General features: G+C 35.0%; 1 protein-coding gene across 8 annotated transcripts in view; it reads right to left on the bottom strand.

Moving 5' to 3' along the window:
- The window catches only part of LOC123717844 (cyclic nucleotide-gated cation channel alpha-3), a 124245-nt gene that overhangs the window by 57388 nt on the left and 47576 nt on the right, over positions 1–19281 (bottom strand). For all 8 annotated transcript variants that reach the window (XM_045674085.1, XM_045674093.1, XM_045674087.1 and 5 more), the window contains exon 4: positions 4438–4561. In XM_045674085.1, the coding sequence (XP_045530041.1) occupies positions 4438–4561 (124 nt within the window). The remainder of the gene's footprint in view (positions 1–4437; positions 4562–19281) is intronic.

The raw sequence follows: 19281 nt of genomic DNA, 5'->3' as shown, positions 1-19281 counted from the left end.
AAAAGGTTGAAACATTTACAAAATCAAAAAAAAATCGAAACATTATTAGATATCTGTTACGATTACTTTTAAATTAAATGAACATAAATATAACACTAAAATTATATGGATTACAATCAAGTATACAGTATTCATAATTTTCTTGACCTACAATTTAATAATAAAAAGAAAATCAAAACAAATTTAAAAAGTTTTTAACGTAAGCCGGTTTCCTCACGATGTTTTCCTTCACCGTTGGAGCTAATGTTCAATGCGCATAGAAAGAAAATCCATTGGTGCACAGCTGGGGCTCGAACCTAGGACCTCAGGGATGAGAGTCGCACGCCGAAGCCACTAGGCCAACTCTGCTTACAATCACATACATTTACATACAACTAAGTAATACCGAATTCGGCTGTGTTGTGATGGTGTAAAATGAGCTGTGCTCATGATGCACATAATTTAGCGCTATGGATATTCTTAATACTACCTTTAAGCATATTCGGCGATAGCTACAAGTCAAGGCTTAAATAGTGGTCGTTGTATGTCCGGGCTGAGTGATACAAGAGGTTTTTACATTGCGTTTAAGGAACGAACGAACATTTTCCTTAAGAACTGTTAGTATTTCTGTTCATATGCATTAAACAGACAAGTAACTCGATATAGTTGGCTTGAATTGACTTGAGGGCTCAGCTGTTTTGGCGAGCGTAGTTGGGTCCACAACTGTCTCGGTGAAGGCTGATTTTACTCTAATGTGATTTTGAATTGCCGCGCAAGCGGTTGTTAAAGTCATTGGCTATACTGCTTGGATCGTCTAGATCCGGAGCTGGACGGGACTTTTTTTCGAGAAGGATTTGATGCTTTAACGCTCGAACGGGTTGGTATAAAGTTTAGCCTTGTCGAAGTGCCTTGTGGACTCCAAATCCATTGGGCTATGGGAGGGAGCTACAGGTCGTGGTGGAGATCGACGTTTATCGCGTAGAAGGACGCGCCTACAGCGCCTTTAGCCGGTGTATATGGGAGGGCGCACAATTCGCGATGTCTACACTAGCGTAGGTCATGCAGAAATATTCAATATCCGACTGTGCTAGTAAAAACTGCGTACTTTTATATATAATTTCGATGTATATATCATTCAATTGACAACGCTGATACGACTTTGGAATTGCGCAGTACAACATCAAAATTGATTTAAATTGGGAATTACAGAGTACCGGCGCTGTTGTAATTTCTCAAAGTACATTACACAATGAGATATATTGCACTCAAGCAAAATGTAAAATTCATATACAAAGCTGAGAACATAAATCAAGGTAACTAAGCACTCGTGAACTCAGTTTCTAGCTGAAATTCTCCACCATTAAATACGTTACATGGATGTTTCTTGTAGAAAAATATTCATATATCTTCTTATTCAGGCTTCAGTTACACACACAGATAAATACACACCCACACCCTACATTTTCCTCATTGTTGAGTCTGCCCAAACCTTATAATTGACATTTGGATTTAATTTGTACAAGTAATGCAAAAGAAGGGCTTATAGCTAACAAGCGATCTCTTCAAGAAAAAAACTAAAAAGAGAAATATGATGGTTGAAGGCAATAAGTGGACACCCAAGTCTTATATATATATAACCTAAATATTAAGTATCAGTATTATATATGTATTACATCGTTGGAATACCATAAAGATACTGATATGTCAATCAGAGAGAGATTTAGCACAGAATTCTTAACATACGGAAATTGGACCACAAAGATAAAAAAAACAATGGCACTAACCTAACCTAACCTTTTTAGGTCTGGACCTCAGATTTCTGTGTCGGTTATATGATCATTTGTTAATCTAATAGGCAAGTCGGTGATCATCCTTCTGTGCCTAACGCACGCTGTCGATTTTATGGGTCTAAGGCAAGCCGGTTTCCTCAAGTTATTTTCCTGCACCGTTGGAGCGAATTGTAAATGCGCACATAGAAAGAAAATCCATTGATGCACAGCCTAGGGATCGAACCTTCGACCTCAGGGATGAGAGTCGCATGCTGAAGCCACTAAGCCAACACTGCTCCTCCACACACACACACACAAAGACCACAAAGATAGTTGACACAATTTTAAACAATAAATAATTGATCCCTGATCATACGAACGCACTTGTACGCACAGTACGTACGAACGCACAGTCGTAGGGAAATGGATGTAATTAGTATAAGAACGATAAGAGATACATTCTTAAAATGTCGGCATCGCACTTGCGAGTCCTCTGGCATTGGGCGTCCCTTAACATAAGGTTCAGTAGTTACGAAGTCTCTAAGAAGCTTGGTGTGCTCAGCAAGGTGAGACGGCACTTTACTCCGGGCCACAGCTTGCAACTGTATAACACGGAAATTCAGCCACACATGGAAAACTGTTTTTACCTCTGGGCTTCAAAATGAAATCGTGTATCAGTCAAAGAATTATTGATGGGATTTTTTTTATAAAATTAAAATATCAATTACGGACAGTCCAATATTGTCTCAATGAATAATGAATTATCTAAAAGATACCAGAATAGAACTTCACGCATATTAATTTAAACAATTATAAGTACACATACTAAATTTTAATTTTCTATAGGTTCTTCTATAGGTTTCCAAATTTTGTTGCTGTTGTTTGTTGTTAATATTAATCCATGGCGCTACAACCCTATATGAGCCCCAGGTTGCATCTGTTGGTTCGATCTATCTCATAGACAAGTAGATCAGCCTTCAACCAGACACGTCATGTCATCACGATGTTTTCCTTACTTACCGCTGAGAATGTGTACGATAAAATATAACAGCAGTTCAAGTAAACATTTCATTTAAACAAAAGTTATTAGTTTCAATAGTTCGAAACCATATTGTTATTATCTGTATTGTCTCGAAGACTCGATTGTACATTGTAATATAATATCTATTAAATTAATAACTTTATTTTGAACAAATAACTTAATCTTCCTTCAAATAACAAGTCACTCTACAACAACTATTTACAATAGTAAATTTATTTGATCATATCGTATGTACACTTATTAACGTTAGAATGAAGAAAGGACTGGCACGAAATCTCCACCACTCTTTTTAATCGACAAGTTTTTTGTTTACATAGAAATTGTAAGGAAACACAAAATAACAAATTATACGCTTAACATCAGCGGGCAAAATAGAAGCACTTACGAAAGCGAGAACTAAACTCTATCACGTCGTTCAAACTAAAAACGTGTAAAGTGATTGGTTGTAATTAAGTAATGTTAGGTCCTTACATATGAAATTGGCGTTTTGTATGGGAAGAACAAAAAGTAGTTTTTTTTAAATAATATATTTAATTAATCAAAGTATGTACCATTGTTATATATGCCCTTTTTCCATCTCATGGGTTCCCATAGGATTGATACCTTTACTAAAAAAACATTCGGATAAATCTTTGAAGCCGTTTTCCCCCCCTGAGAGTTGGATTTTTGATTTTGCAAGAAGTTATCCAAATTTTGTAAAAAATATTATCTGTTGCATCAAGGTTCAGGGAGTACGGTGGATGTCTTAGACACTCTAATTGAAGCTCCTCTAATTTGGTAGCAGTCGATCGTGGATCGGGAAGAAGCACTGACTTAGAGCGATTGGCCAGCCTTGGTTGTTTGGCAGGTAGCTTTTCCATCGTGGTTTGCAGTTGCTGGTAATAGACATCTGCCGTAATTAAGAAAATTATAGTGGACGACCCGAGCACTAGTCCACCAAACAGCACATGTAACCTTTTCGAAGTCAATTTTCGCAAGGGGCACGATTCGGCTGGTGGTTAGGTGGGTTCAGCCATTGTGATGGGCGCTTCTGATTATTGTACAGGATCCACTGTACATCACAGGTAATGATTTGATTAAAAATCCCTTTATTATTGTGCTGATTGAGTAATCACTACATACACGAGTTCAAGGAAAAGTATTCACAAGCATGACGCACCACAGAGCCATAATCAATGATCAAAATATTTACTAAGTGATAATTTGACTTATGATGTTTTTGTCTACTAGTGATTATAATCACAGTCGAGTGAGAGAGACACTCAGAAAAAAACATCTGCTGTGCTGTAAAAAAATGTGATGCGACCAGTGCTCACTTATGGTTCTCAAACCTGGGCCCTTAGTGAGAAGGACGAGCGTGCTCCTTCCTTCATTATTTTGGAGCTTAGAAGATTTTTCGAAGAATGTGTGGCACTGTTTGCGTTAACTGTTCAGCCATTGATGATGATGATTTATTATTGATTCACTCAAAGTACAATTAAAACCGGTATTTGAAGGAGTTCGTTGAGTATCATAATGCATCACGTAGTGTGTGCCCTTGTCATAACATAAGTCTGAGCCGAAGCCAGGAATAGTAACGACTGATGTCGCCCTAACCTACCCCAAGGACTCACTGTCACTATTAATACACTCTGAATTATATCTCACCTAGATTTGTGTGCGCGGCGCGAGCTCAAATCAAGCTCGCTGGCGGCGGAACATGCTGTGCCGGGCTGCAACGATCCTCCTGAACCGCCCAGCCGCCGAGAACCCAGCCGACACGTCATCATGTCTATAACAAAATACATCAAATGACTCAATATAATTATTTTTCAAACTCCCAAGAACGAGTGAGTGTGATCCCGACTTGTATATTAAACTTATGTTAGAAAAGCATCATATCGATAAATAAAGAGCCTATGTGCAGAATTGTCTTCCAGACCCGACAAGTTATGAATGTCACTATTAAGGTCAACTCCCGCCTTAACATCTTTGATAATAGTTTTTGACTTGCACATAATGTATCAATGATTTTTGCAAATACATTACAAAGTCAAAGTTGGCTTTGGATAGTTTAGCTTGTCTCACATACACATTACACCCACACGCAATAATCACAACAATTGAGTTATAAAGTACTTTTTAAGTTGCTAAAATTAGTCAAAACTGCGCAGCTGTGTGTGTTCCTTTGTCGCTTTATTATCGAAACCTGCAATAAACTCAACTGTCGGCATCACGCGTACGAACTTTCAAAGAAATTCTTTTGTTTACAAATTGGGATTGCTTGCACGTGTAGACTGTTGTTGACCATGACTAATAAGTAGGAGTCATGGATTAAGTATACGTTTTTCTTTACTCCATTTAACAACAAGTCTCTATTACGCCATAAAATGCACAGTTCCTTGAGTGTTGTTATATAGAGCTGTATATATTATTAAATACAGTCAACTTAGTAATACCTAATTCGGCTGTGTTGTGTGATGGTGTTAAAGTGAAGGTATGTACGTGTATGTGTAATGTGCTGCAGGTAGGCTTAGTGCTTAGGATATTCTTAATACTAATTTTAAGCATATTTTGCCATAGATTGCAAGTCAAGGCTTAAATAGTCGTTGTATGCACGACTGAGCTTTTTGCATCGTTGGTTGGTTGAAGTTCAATGGTTGTTGTTGAAATATATGTTAAATGAAACACTCTGTTTGAAGCTGGACTGTCAACTGGTTTTTAATGTTTAAAACATGAGCTTATAGCAATGATAAAATTAGGTGTTGCGATGCTGGATTAACAAAAAACTGACTTGATTTATTGAAATTTAAGTGACGCTTAGGTTATTGGACATTATCGAAATCGAGGATTAAAATTAATAATAAATTAAAATCAATTATTTCTGTAAAAAATAAACTTTATAAAAATATTCGACTCACCTAAGAATCTCTAAAAATTGTGAAAATTATTTTAAAAAATACGAATACTATAAGAAGACAAGATTTGATTATTTGCTTGAAATAGGCTCCAAAACTGGATGGATTGGGTCAATTATACAAATTATTTTACGATTAGAACCCTACGTTATCTCGGATAAACATAGGCTAAAGAATATTTTTACAAATTACTATAGCATTCAGTTCACACCCAAGGCGTGAAAAATACTATATACTAGTTCGCATAACGCCTCTATATCTAGCTAAATAAACGCTTCACTACCCTATTGTTTTATAATTTTAATTATACTATTTTATTAACTAGTTTTAGTTATAATTTTTATATAAATAAGTTTCTGTACAAAATTTAAATAAGGAAATAAATAAATATAAGTTTCAAGTTATATATTTAAGACCAGAATAGTACAAAAGAACTTTCAACATTTCGACATAAAGGAGTAGGACAATTGAGTTGAGGCAGAAACCCGTGAAGTGAAGTTGAGTTTCGCAACCCTTCACAAAAGTTATTTATTTGAAAAAATATTTCTCTTGATTTTAATAGACATTTCAATCAAAGCTCTTATTTCAACATCCGCTTCTCGATATAATGACCAGTCGTCAACTTTTTGGGTCTAAGGCAAGCCGGTTTCCTCACGATGTTAAATGCGCACATAGACAGAAAGTCCATTGGTGCACAGCCGGGGATCGAACCTACGAACTCAGTGATGAGAGTCGCACACTGAAGCCACTATACTAACACTTCTATGGTATCCACTTCTCATTATAATAATATTTATTTATCATAGGTCCATATGGTTATTAGTTACAATATGGCCCTGAATATTATACAAGTTGACTAGCTTCAGTTAGCCTGGATTAAAATGATTTTATTTTGCCTTTGGAGTAGAGACTCTTGGGCCATTGGGTTCAAGTGCACAGGCGCTAATTAAGATTTAAGTTGGCGCCTGGTACCAGTGACCGCAGAGCTTTCCTCGTTAACGCGGAAATCCTGTCAGCATTCGCAACCACACGGAACTTTTTAAGTGTGTTTCAATTTTCTATTTATATGTTTTTATTATTATTAGGTAGGTTAAGAAAATTTTAAATACTGTATATTTAATTGTTATGATTACTAATATATAGGGAGGCATGCAATACCTATATATCGCCAATTCAATGGGTTTTCCGATATATCGACATTGGCGATATTTTAATTGCCGATACAACGATAATTTATTAATTTCGCGCTTTAAAAAGCTAATGTAAACGCGCATTTTGTTCGTTGCAAACGAGGCACGGACTATCTATGCCCGGGAAATCCCCGCTTTTTATTCAATTAGTTGTCTCTGTCACCCGCTTTGTCTCTGCGCCATTTCGGTAGACAATTTAGTTGGCTTTTAACTGCTATAATATATTTTTTCAAACGAACATTTTATCAATGTTAAAGTTATTTTTTAATCATTACTCTTAATAAATAATTTGAATAAGTAAACCTGCAATCTTATTCAAAGCTTGTGACTGTTTATATTTTTTAATAAAAATTAAAAACTTTAACCAAACTTGATATATTTTACCTTAATTTAATTTTATAAGCGTTGGTATCGGTATGGTATCGGCAAAAAGGCGTATCGATGCAGCTCTACTAATAAACAATATATATGATGAAAAAATATATGAGAAGGTGACACCTAAGAATCTAACAACACTACTGATCGCTATTACAGCAGATTTATATATAAATAAGTACGTAACAACTGAACGTTTACTTTTCCGTACTTTTGTAGGTCCCGTCATCTTATTTTATGTTTAGCATACTTCTCCCCATGTTTCGTTGGCAAACTGTTAGTTTTTTATTGTTTTTCATTGTTGCTTGCCAAGATCTCTAAAGGTCACCTCATAATACAACTTATTAGTCCAATCCAGTTGTGGAACGACGGACGTTGAGCATGGTTAAGGCAGTTATTGCCGAGCACCACCACTATGTAGAACCAGCTACCCACTGAAGTATTTCTTAAAAGGCCGGCAACGAACTCGCGAGCCCTCTGGCATTGACAGTGTCGGGAGGCATCACTCGTCGTCAGATGAGCCTCCTGCACGTTGCCAACAAAATTGCCTTCTCGTCTAGATGGTTCTTATAAACCAATAAAGCCGTTGTCTATAATTATGGTGCTTTGAAACTTTATAATTTAACCAACTCATACATCTTGGACTAGCTGGTCATACTTTCAACAGCAATACTAATTTTGACATTGTGTATAATTTTAATAGTTCATTATCCGTAACGCTGATGGTATCATTATTTAAAGAGTGAGGGCTCTGGTCTTCTTCTACTTCTGGTAAGTTACTGAAGCTTATATATTTCTGGTGTGCCTAATACTAAAAACGTGTGCATGTACTAGTGTACACACGTAAGATGTGAAACTTCTTTATGACCTTATTCTTCGAAAAATGATCTACTATATGCAACTTTACAGATATTGGTTAAATAAGATAAAGTTTAGCAAAATGCTTTTATTATCATAGACACGAATACAACAAAATACAATTATTTCATTTTACCTTGTTACTACTACAGTTTAGGTAGTAGTAACAAATAGGTTATTGTTATCGGCTTCGAATCAACCGTGGTGCTCAAAGATAGCACGTAACGGAAACATGTGACGCGTAACCCAAAAATGTGGCGGTAATTTTTTTCCAACGCCGATAAAGAAGTTTCACTTCAAAAATAATGATTGACCGTAATATTAAAACCTTAAACTTGAAGTAGTTGAAAGAGAAGTTGAAGTAGAAAAGTAGTAGTAGTTGAAAGAGTTATAAGAAAAACAAATTCGCGCGGCTAATGTCGTAGGAAAAACTCATAAACATGTGATAGGTTAACATGTAAATAGGACAAATATGACTGAAGCCTTTGACACTATCACCGTCAAATGGAAACGAGAATTTCATTTACAGTCCGCGGTTTCGGTGAATTTTAATTATATGTTACGTCACACGGGTGGAACAGTGTTGGTTTATGTGAATTAAATCTATTCGGTAACTAACACCTGGTATATATATAGCAGCCAACTGGCTTAATTAGCCGTTCAATAAACAGCCTAGCCCCTTAACTAAACACCGTTTAACAATTGCCTAATAGATATTCAGCCGGTTGATCTCACAGCTAGGCAAATGACAATTATTATAACACTAATTATAGAACCACCAACCTTAATCTAAAAACAACAAAAAACTGAGTACAAAGTACAAATGTCGGAAGTGAAACTTCTTTGTAAATTAATTATTACTAAAGTAAAAGCGTCAATAGATGATCATGTACCAGTATATGATCACTCCATGTATTTGTATATCTATATTCACAATGTATACATGCTATTGATGATATAAATAAATAAAAAATCTGCGTTTACTGCACAAGACGTTATGCGACAGAATTGCCATCTAAAGTTCTAATATGTGACTACTAAACGAATACATCAACATCAATTTTTTCGTTCTCCCTTACTCTCTCTCCCTCTTAATCTTTCTCACTTTCTTGCTACTCTCGCTCCATGGCTATTTGCTTCATGGTAGGTTCGCCCTTTATCACTCTCTCTCAATCGGTCTCAATCGCTCTCTCCCTTCTTCGACAAAAACGCTGCACACCTTCGTGGTGCTAATATTATTATAATTGCTTTCCATCCGTAAAAATAAAGAAGTTTCACTTCAAAAATTAATAAAATAAACTAAAAAGCTAATCACGCGGATTCACGAATTGCGATGCAATAAAATTTGCAAGACTATCTTTGCACGTAATCAATTCAACAATCGCTCAGCTTATCTCTATAATAGTTTAAATAGAACCCTTAGCTTGCATCTTACATACCACAAATGTAAAACAACTTTAAACCATTGGCTCGGTACACTCAACTACAACAAAACAGAAGCATTGTTAAATCCTCTAATATAATTTTTTCCTTAACCCATCTTTTCACGCAACACGCGCATACATTTGTTTCGTCTTCCACAAACACATCATAATACATTTATTATTTTTAAAGTACCCTCGTTTTTAAAACCAATTGTGTTGGTTACCTTTGATGAAACTTTGTAAATTAAAGAGCGAAGCTTCCCTGTCACAGGTCTCTGACTTACTAGGGAGGCCTCAATCTGACTTCTATTGTAAACAAATAAAGAATTTTGAATTTTTTTTGAATACAAAAGAATAATAAATACAAGAATTACAAAAGTCACGATTGAGCACAAAAGGTTAGAGAAAAGAGGCAGCGAGACAAATTCATTAATATCTTTTGTCACCACAACACTTCGAAGCACGATGTAGATACTTCAAAAATACAATAAAGTGCTTGAATCGAATTCAAATCTGTCAGCCTGCTGTGCTGCAATTTCAATCATATCTGCTGTATAAAAATCATCATTAAAGTTGTGATCACAATACTAAAAGCTATGACAGTAATACAGTATCTTTTTGACTGTTCACTCTATTTTCAGTCTCATCTCTAAGCGTACTGGTCAGCAAGGAAAAATCTAGAGCGGACAATCCTTTATCTTTGTCGCAAGCACAATGAGTTTCTCCAAGTTCTTGTCGCCTGTGCGCATTGTATTGTTTTTTAAAATTAATAATACAGATCTATATACTTTGAACTTTTAATTGAATGAACATTCGAAAAATATACATGTACATTAAACATAATTCAACGCTTGGGGCGTCCGCATTGCGTCGAGTGATACGCAAATCATTGCGATTTCCAATACATATGATCAAATGTATATGTTAAATGTATATGCGAAGTAGCTACGTATATGACACTGGTGTTAGACTTTAAGCTTTTAGCTTGTTAATTTGCTTCCTGCTAGCTTCTCCCTTTCTCACTCTCTCTCAATCGGTCTCAATCGCTCTCTCTCTTTTCTTGGACAAAAACTCCACCGCTAATATTATTATTTCTTTTCATCCGTAAAAAAATTAACCTCATGCACCTAAAGTGCAGTTGTTTTTACTTCAAAAACAAGCTAACATGCTAATCTCACGGATTTACGAATAAGTACTCACTAATGTCGAACTCAAAAGTAACACGCAAGACCACTGTTCAGATTTCATTTGAACATTGACCAACTGCTGACACGCCTCACTTGTGTTCCAAAATGTTAATAGCTGAAGGTAATACACCAACAGCTCACTAAAATAATATTATGTATGTGTGAATAGGTGTAACTAGTATTTAAGATATTGTCTTTGAACAATAAATGAGATTTGAATATTGCTCTTACGTATTCATTGCTCGCTTCCTCTCAAAGTGGCGAAGACTACTTCAAGCCCTTAATTATCGTGGTGAGCCTGCCCGAAAGCTTTGAGGTAATCCCACCACCTCGAACCTTTGATCCTACCCGTAGGGCTCCGTCTGTTACCTTAGGTCTCTTGGTGCAGACATTCCGTACTTATTTATATATTCACTACTTACGTGTTAGGGTACATCTGTAGGGCTTAAGGATCCGAAGGGTTGTTAGGTTCTTACATCTCACCCTCTCATATATTTAGTTATCTAGTGCAGTTTGCTCATACATACATTACATACACTGTACAGATACTGCTGACATTCAATACATATAAAGATTAAACACACATTTCAGAGTCCACTAGCTAACAAGCTGTACAACCACCAGCATTTTTTTAATCGTTAAAAAGAAAATATCTATTTTATAGCAATAGCCAATAGATACAATTTTGTATAGAAATCGAGAATACAATGCACCCAAACTATACAAGTTGTATGGAAAATAAATAGTTTCGAGTTGTCAAAAACTGTAAATTACCGTATAATGATTTGAATAAACTATACGTGAGATGATGATAACCGAGTCTGTTTTAATTGTAATAAATTAACATTTTCGAAAAAGAACAATTTTAATCAAACACAAACTTCATCAACATAATATTTACATTTTAATTAGCAAGTGTTACTTGGGATAATTTTATGCCGCATCAAAACTAAAATGTTAATTTTCTCTCAAGAGATCTTGTCAGGGTATATTTTGTTAATAACAACCAATTACGTCATTTCACTGCGTATTTTACTAGTGATATATTTTACTAACAGTCTTATATACCAGTCGTTGAATATAAGAATTTAAATATATTTTCATAAGTGTCTTCTTTATTTATTTATAAGTCTTAAAAATGTGACATTTTTGATGTTCAACATCAAGCGAGACAGAGGAGAAACAGCAGCCCATTAAAACTAAATCTCAATAATAATATGACTAATATTTCTTAACCTACATAATAAGAATTAGTAAATAGAAAAAAACTTTAAAAAGTTTGGTACCTGTGGTAGTGTACCTTTAACGCTGGCATTTCCTCACTGTATTGTGATACTTATTCGTTGACTTAGGACAGCATCAGCTCTGGGGTCACCAGTACTAACTAATAACTAGTAACTAATTAGTTCACTAACTAAAGCGCTATTTAACTAATATAATACTTGAATGTCTTCCAAACAAAAGACTGTTTAAAATACATCTCGAGAATCTTGGAATCATGGATTGTTAAATACAGAATAAACTGACATCTAAAACAAAATCGAATTTTTGATAATGATTCACAAGTTATTTATTCCTTAACGCTTTGGAAAACATACTTTTATATATAAATCTTAATAACACTTTATTTTTCAATATGGATTCATAATGGATATTTCTCGCACATCTTTGAAATAAAATAAAATTTTATATTTGATGTTCTGCATCCTAGTTAAAAAAAAGCGTTTAATTCCTTGCGTTTCACATATACATAGTGTATGTTTAACATTAATTATGGCTAAGCTACATTTATTTATTGAAATTGAAATTATTTGCAAAAGATACACACACATAATGTGTATATATGTCACCAATATAATATGATGGGCAAGTTCATACATTTCCTAGGATTCTAGGGAGATAAATTGCATTATTTTACGTCCGCATTTTCGTGTTACGCTAACATTATATTGTAAATGTATCTCCAACACACACATATACAGTATTAACAATGCGAACATAGTAATAATAATAATAAAAAAAATCCAGAAAATGAAAACAAATTCAAAATAAAAGAATTCCCTCTGGCTGGTGCTATGCCGTCTTATATACCTTTAATGCAGTCATCATTTCCTAAATTTAATTAATTATTTTAATGAATCTTAATCTAATTTTAAGTTATTTAATCTAAATTTAACGGTCACAATGTTGGGTCCCGCAAAAATGTCCATTAGTATTAATGGACCTAGCAAAAATAATCTTTGATATCGCTTCAATACGTTGTTGAAATCAATTAACAATTTCGCTCATATAATCATAATGGGTTAATGCTGAGATAATTAAATTTGGCGTTGATTGATGCCGCAACTAGACGAAGTAATTTATTTGATATAAAATTGGTTTTAGTGCTTGTCGACTGAATTTGTAAAATGAATTGTGTTACGAAATCCCTTTTCGCACAACTTTAAGTTCTATATTGATTGTATTGTCTTTTCTTAACATAGCTTTTACACACTTAAAGAAAACACTTTTTTATCGGATTGAAGCTATGTTTTATTATAAACTTATAATTATAAGTAATATTACTAAGTTATATTATCTGTATTTATTTCCTAGGTGTAGATATCAACTAAAAGATGTCGGGTTTGTGCAGAAATGACTCACGGTGTCCTCTGTTTTCGCGGATTGTTTGTCTTAGGGTTTTCACCGTTTTTCACCGTGACCACGCACGCTGTAAGGCACGCGACACGTGGGAAAAATTTAAAATCATGTAAAATAATTATAAGTTTATAATAATACATAGCTTCAATCTGGTAACAAAGTGTTTTCTTTTATATCGATTTTCATAAATATACATTGATTACAGAAGAAAAAAGTATCGTAACCAATATGGTAAGAGATTACAACGTACTAATGTACCTTGTGGTGCAGGGATATGTGGGGCTCCATACCCACTAAAATACCACGGCACCACAAGCAATGGCCCGGAACAGGACACTATAAGGACAGGACAGGATAACAGCATGATCCGTATCCCACCACGCTGATGGTCCTTGGTACAGCAAGGGTCTTACTGACATCGGCCAATTTGCCTTGTAGGACTGGGGGAGGTAAATGCTTGAAAGAATACGTCAGCTACCTTCTTTTGGATCGCCCATATGACAAAATAACTCGAGTTGAAGTTGAGAATTTGGCGCCATCAAATGGCCAATCATGTATTTAAAATACAAATATTGTACGATGATAGTAACGGTGTAGCTTATAAACACGCATTACAGTTAACTTAAGAACTTTTCAACGCTTTATAATTAATAAGTTTAAAATCTTTATTTGGCGTCTTAACCCGTACTGAATCTTATCCTATATCTCACCCTTAGCATTGTAGGACCTCAATTCAACTCAAATCAACAAAAACATTTTTGACGGGCTTTTTCGTATAAATAATTTTACTATCTAGTTGCGAGATAATAAAAATCCAACTCAAATGTATTTAATTTTATTCCTTGCATTATTAATTACAATGGAAAAGTTTTCATTATCAAACGGTTTTGATCGGTATCTTAAAAGATATTATATTAGTAGTACAGGTAACAAAAGCTATCATATCAGTGGTTCTTAAGTTTGTGTCATATTAAGCCTAGAACTGTATTTTCTGGATGACTTACTTGACTTAATGTCCTATAACCCCTAGGTGGGGCAGAGGGCGTCCACAGTGAGTCTCCATCGCGTTCGGTCTTGAGCCTCGTGTTTCACCTCGCTCCAAGTCTTTCCGGCTCTCTTTGCATCGTCCGCAACTGTTCGGCGCCAGGTTTGTTTGGGAAACCCACGCTTCCGCTTTCTTTGCGGATTCCAATCAAGCGCCTGCTTGGGAATATGATTGAGATCCCTTCGGAGTGTATGGCCTATCCAGTTCCATTTTCGTCGCTTGATCTGCTGGCTGATCGGGGTTTCTCGACAGCGCTCCCAAAGTTGCTCGTTAGAGATCTTTTCAGGCCAGTTGATGTTCAGAATACGGCGAAGACAGCGGTTAACGAAGACTTGGAGTCGGTGCGAGATGTGTTTGGTGACCTTCCACGTTTCACACCCATAGAGCAGCACAGATTTGACGTTGGATCCGAATATTTTAACCTTGATTCGACGCGTCAACATCCGTGACTGCCATATAGGCCGAAGTTGTGCAAAGGTTGCTCTGGCCTTGGCAATGCGCGAAGTGATGTCCTCTTCTGTACCTCCAGTTTAAGATACGACGCTTCCGAGGTAAACAAATTGTTGAACGCTTTCTATTATATACGTATTTTCTGGATACTAGTATATATATAAAGACATTTCAATTAATTATTAAGTTATGACTTAATTAAATATACATTATAAACTTAAAATTATTCCCGTTGTAATGGTTTTTTATTTACTGGCAATACTAATATCAATCCTATTTTACGTTATATCAACGACCTATTTTCTTAAAAGTTTGTCCCTCCTATTCGAAAAACGCATTTTGGTTAAAGCTCCCTGATGTCTAGATTGAGCATTCTCATAAACGTTATTGGTCTTGATATCCATTGTTGCTTAAACTTTAAAATCGATTTTGGTTCGGTTGTAATTTTAATTGTTTTGTTTAATATTTGTACTTTCTCTTCGTTTATGTTTGCCTATAAGTGTCACACAAAATGTGCTGTATCAATGTATGTATGTATGTATCATTATGCCGAGCGTTGGCAAGTTAAAAAAAAGCAACATTCATTATTAAATTTTCATAGACTATTTGTCGTCTATTAAATTAGCAAAATGGCTATTTCATCCGCGCTTTTATACTGATTTCCTCATACAGGAAATTCAAAAAAATGGTCTTTGGAATATAATTTAAAGCATGAATGAGGTAAATCGTTTACGCAGCTTTTACTTAACAAAGCTTCTGATATGGGATTTTTAATCTATGTTTTCAAACAAAGGAATCTCAATAAAAGTCGTGAAATAGTATAGTTCGGTTGAACTTGATATCAGGAACTGTGATTTGAATTTGAATTCGGTTAAAGCCATAATAACTTCATGCTACCAATGCTATTAAAAGAATCTGTGGGGTAACAACTTTTTTCAGTTTTCAGTCTGGACCTCAGATTTCTGTATCTGTTTCATGTTTGTCCATGTATAAAGCAAGTAGGTAATAAGCCTCCTGTGCCGTTGACTTTTAAAATCATGGCGGTTTCCTCACGATATATTCCTTCATCGTTCGAGCGAATGTTAAATGCGCAATTAGAAAGTCCTCTGGTATGAGAGGCACACTGCAGCCACTAGGCCAACACTGGTGACCATGCTACCAATTAACGCGTGTGAAAACGCAGGGTACAACTAGGTTATTATAATTAGAACAGTCATAGACCGTAAAACTTCAGCCAGCATCAAAAAACGGAGCATTAACATATCGATCGATTAGCGATCATTTGGAAGAAAGTTTCCACATTACCCGGACAGCATAAACATTTTATACCCAACCAATATTTTTTACGAACACAAAAACCACTGTTATAAATAAAAATAAATGATATTAACGTTTCATTTTACCACATATAAACCTTTATATAACCAAGTAATTATTTGTTTTAATAAAATAGTTTTCAAAGTACATTTATAAACATAGAATAAATAAAGGACTGGTCCTTAATTTATTATTAAATCCCGTAAATGCGTCATAGTTGACGTCATCGTGACGCTCTAACGTGAAATTGACCTGAATGTTGTTAAACGCGTTTAAAGTTATGTTATATAAATATTTTTTTTATAGAGTAGGGAGCACGGGCAGGAGGCTCACCTGGTGTTCAGTGATACCGCCTCCCATGGACAGTCAATGCCAGGGGGCTCGCGAGTGCATTGCCGGCCTTTCAAGAGTGTACCTATTCTTTAAAGGCTGGCACTTGGGAGTCTTCTGGCAGGGAGAGTACATGGGCGGCAGTATCACTTAACATCAGGTGAGCCTCCTGCCCGTTTGCCTGCTGTTACATAAAAAATGTGTGCGTATAGTACATAACAGGTGAAACTTCTTTATTACCTTATTTTTCGAAATATGATCTATATGCAACTACAGAAATTGGTTAAATAAAGTTAAATTAGATAAAGTTTAACAAAAGGCTTTTATTATCATAGACATGAATACAAATAGTACTTATTTCATTTTACCTTATTACTGTTAAGATTATTAAAGAATTTCTTAAAATAGAACTATTACTATCATTGTTATTGTACTATAATGGCTTCGATTCATTTCGAGTCAACCGTGGTGGGGACATGAATAATATGGCGCGTAACGGAAAAATTGGACGTGTAACCGAAAAATGTGACGGTGATTTTTTTCCAACGCCGACAAAGAATTTCACTTGAAAAATAATGATTGACCGTAATATTAAAACCTTAAACTTGAAGTAGAATGAGCTTATCAAATTTAGCACAAGTTGGAAGAGTTATAAGATTTAATTATAAGATACGTCCCGCCTTTGTCGACGCCCGCATTATAACGTATAAGGACGTCACCATTTGGATATTACGCCACCATTATATCGAGCAGCCCAGTGGCTGAATCGTACGACCTTGAGATGAAAATCCACGGCCTGTGTGTCAGGCATAAGGTTGATCACCTACTTGCCTTTTGCAAACAAATGATCACGAAACAGATACATCATCGGCAACGGCTTTTACACATACATGTTCATTTTCATCTGGCCACAGCTTCTGAAACTTGCCATGTATAGTACGTATGGACACAAATGTCCTTTGCATTCCATAAATTGAAATTTCTGAAACGAACGCAGTATTACAGTGCACAGCCGGGATTGGATCACAAGACCCGAGAATGGTGAAACCTAGTGATCAGAGAAAGCCCCCGCCCCCCTTGCAACGCCTTTGCATATGTAATTTGCCGTCTGTTTTTGGGAATCTGTACATCTAGACTTAAAAATCAACAATTTACATTTACATTAATATGACTAATTGCAAACTTGTTCCTTTTGGAGAGATACTCTTGGCAGTGGGGTTCAAGGCGCTGATTGAAGATTTAAGTTAGAGCCTGGTACGTAGTACGAGAGCTGCTGGTTTTCTCACTCAACGAATAAGTATTGCAATACAATGCAAACAAAAAAACTTGGCGATTAAAAAGAGTGGCGGAGAGTTTATTGCCAGTTCTTCTTTTCCGTTCTACGATCCCCCTCGATTCCCCGATCCCTCGATTTGAGAACTGGCAGTTAATGTAAAATTAGAAGCATTTAATGTATATTTCTCTTTTTTATTGACGTTCATAAGTTGTGTTACCTATATGAATAAATGATTTTTAACTTTGAGTTTGACTTACAGCGAGAAAATGTCGGCATTAAAGGTATACTACCACAGAGACCCAACTTTTTAAATTTGTTTTAATTATTACTGTATATATTGCAAACTATTTTCTTTAGAATTTATAGCGAGGTTAAAGATGTTTAATCTATTGTATTTGTTATCAGATGAAATTATTTTTTCTATTATACAAATATCGGTAAAACGTAGAAAGTTCAATTAAAATTTCTATTCAACAATAGCGTATTGAAATATACTTTCAATAATCTTGTATAAAAATACTTTACAGAGGTTTCCGAACTTCGATTCGTTTGCCAAAGGAAATAAAGGCAACGTTACTTTACAAAGAAATGTTTCCTTTTCATTACATTTCTGTATTTTTATTCAACAGACGAGAAATTTTATTCTGTTCTGATTCTGATAAAAAATATTGGTCTTAAAATATGACTCGTAAGTGAGTGTATGACACTGGGTTCAGTCAGTCAGTACCGTCCAGGTGTTCTTCAAGAACACTAAACCGTGTTGTCTGTTACCGAGATTGACTGCGAAGGGCAAGGTTGTTTGTGATACCGAGGGCCAGAACCAGTCTGATGTACAGATCCCCGTAAACGCAGACGTTGCACTTGCTGAAGGTTGTCTCCAACGCTATCGACATCTTTGTATGTCCGCGATGTGTTTTCACAGTAGCGATATTGTGTATCCTTTGTAAATGTACATATTTTTTGACATTATCGTATCCAATACATACAATATAACACATACACAGGAGTCATAGATCCAAAGTCAGGAATCCTGAATTACAGACTATTCTAGATCCAAAAACTAATGTATGAAACAGAATCCCCTTCTATGATATAATATTCTAGAATTACGTATGTAGACTCTATAATAGACTATAGAAACCTTAAAAAAAATTGGTTTCAAGTTTTTAAGTATTATCAATTTGTCATTTAAAAAACCTACAAAGTTTGTAAAGTTTTTATATGTAATAAATATAAATAAGACTTTTTCACTATCTAAATGTGGTGGTGGAATACTTTTTTTTGACTATATTTTATATAAATTTTAAGTTTAATATAAATCTTTAATTTAGATAAAAACTAAAATTAAGTTTAAGTTTGAAAGTCGATGAAACGAATAAGAGACAGACACATAAATTCTCAAAAAGTTTTCACTTCAAAAACGTTTTATAAATAATTTAAATTGAGCAATTTCATCTAATTTTATAATTTAATTGAATTAATCTCTATTTTTTGCTTTGCTT

Source organism: Pieris brassicae, chromosome 13, assembly GCF_905147105.1.
Source record: "Pieris brassicae chromosome 13, ilPieBrab1.1, whole genome shotgun sequence".
NCBI classification, from domain to species: domain Eukaryota; kingdom Metazoa; phylum Arthropoda; class Insecta; order Lepidoptera; family Pieridae; genus Pieris; species Pieris brassicae.
Note: the sequence above shows the minus strand (reverse complement) of the source record. Positions and strands in the feature narration are given on the sequence as shown.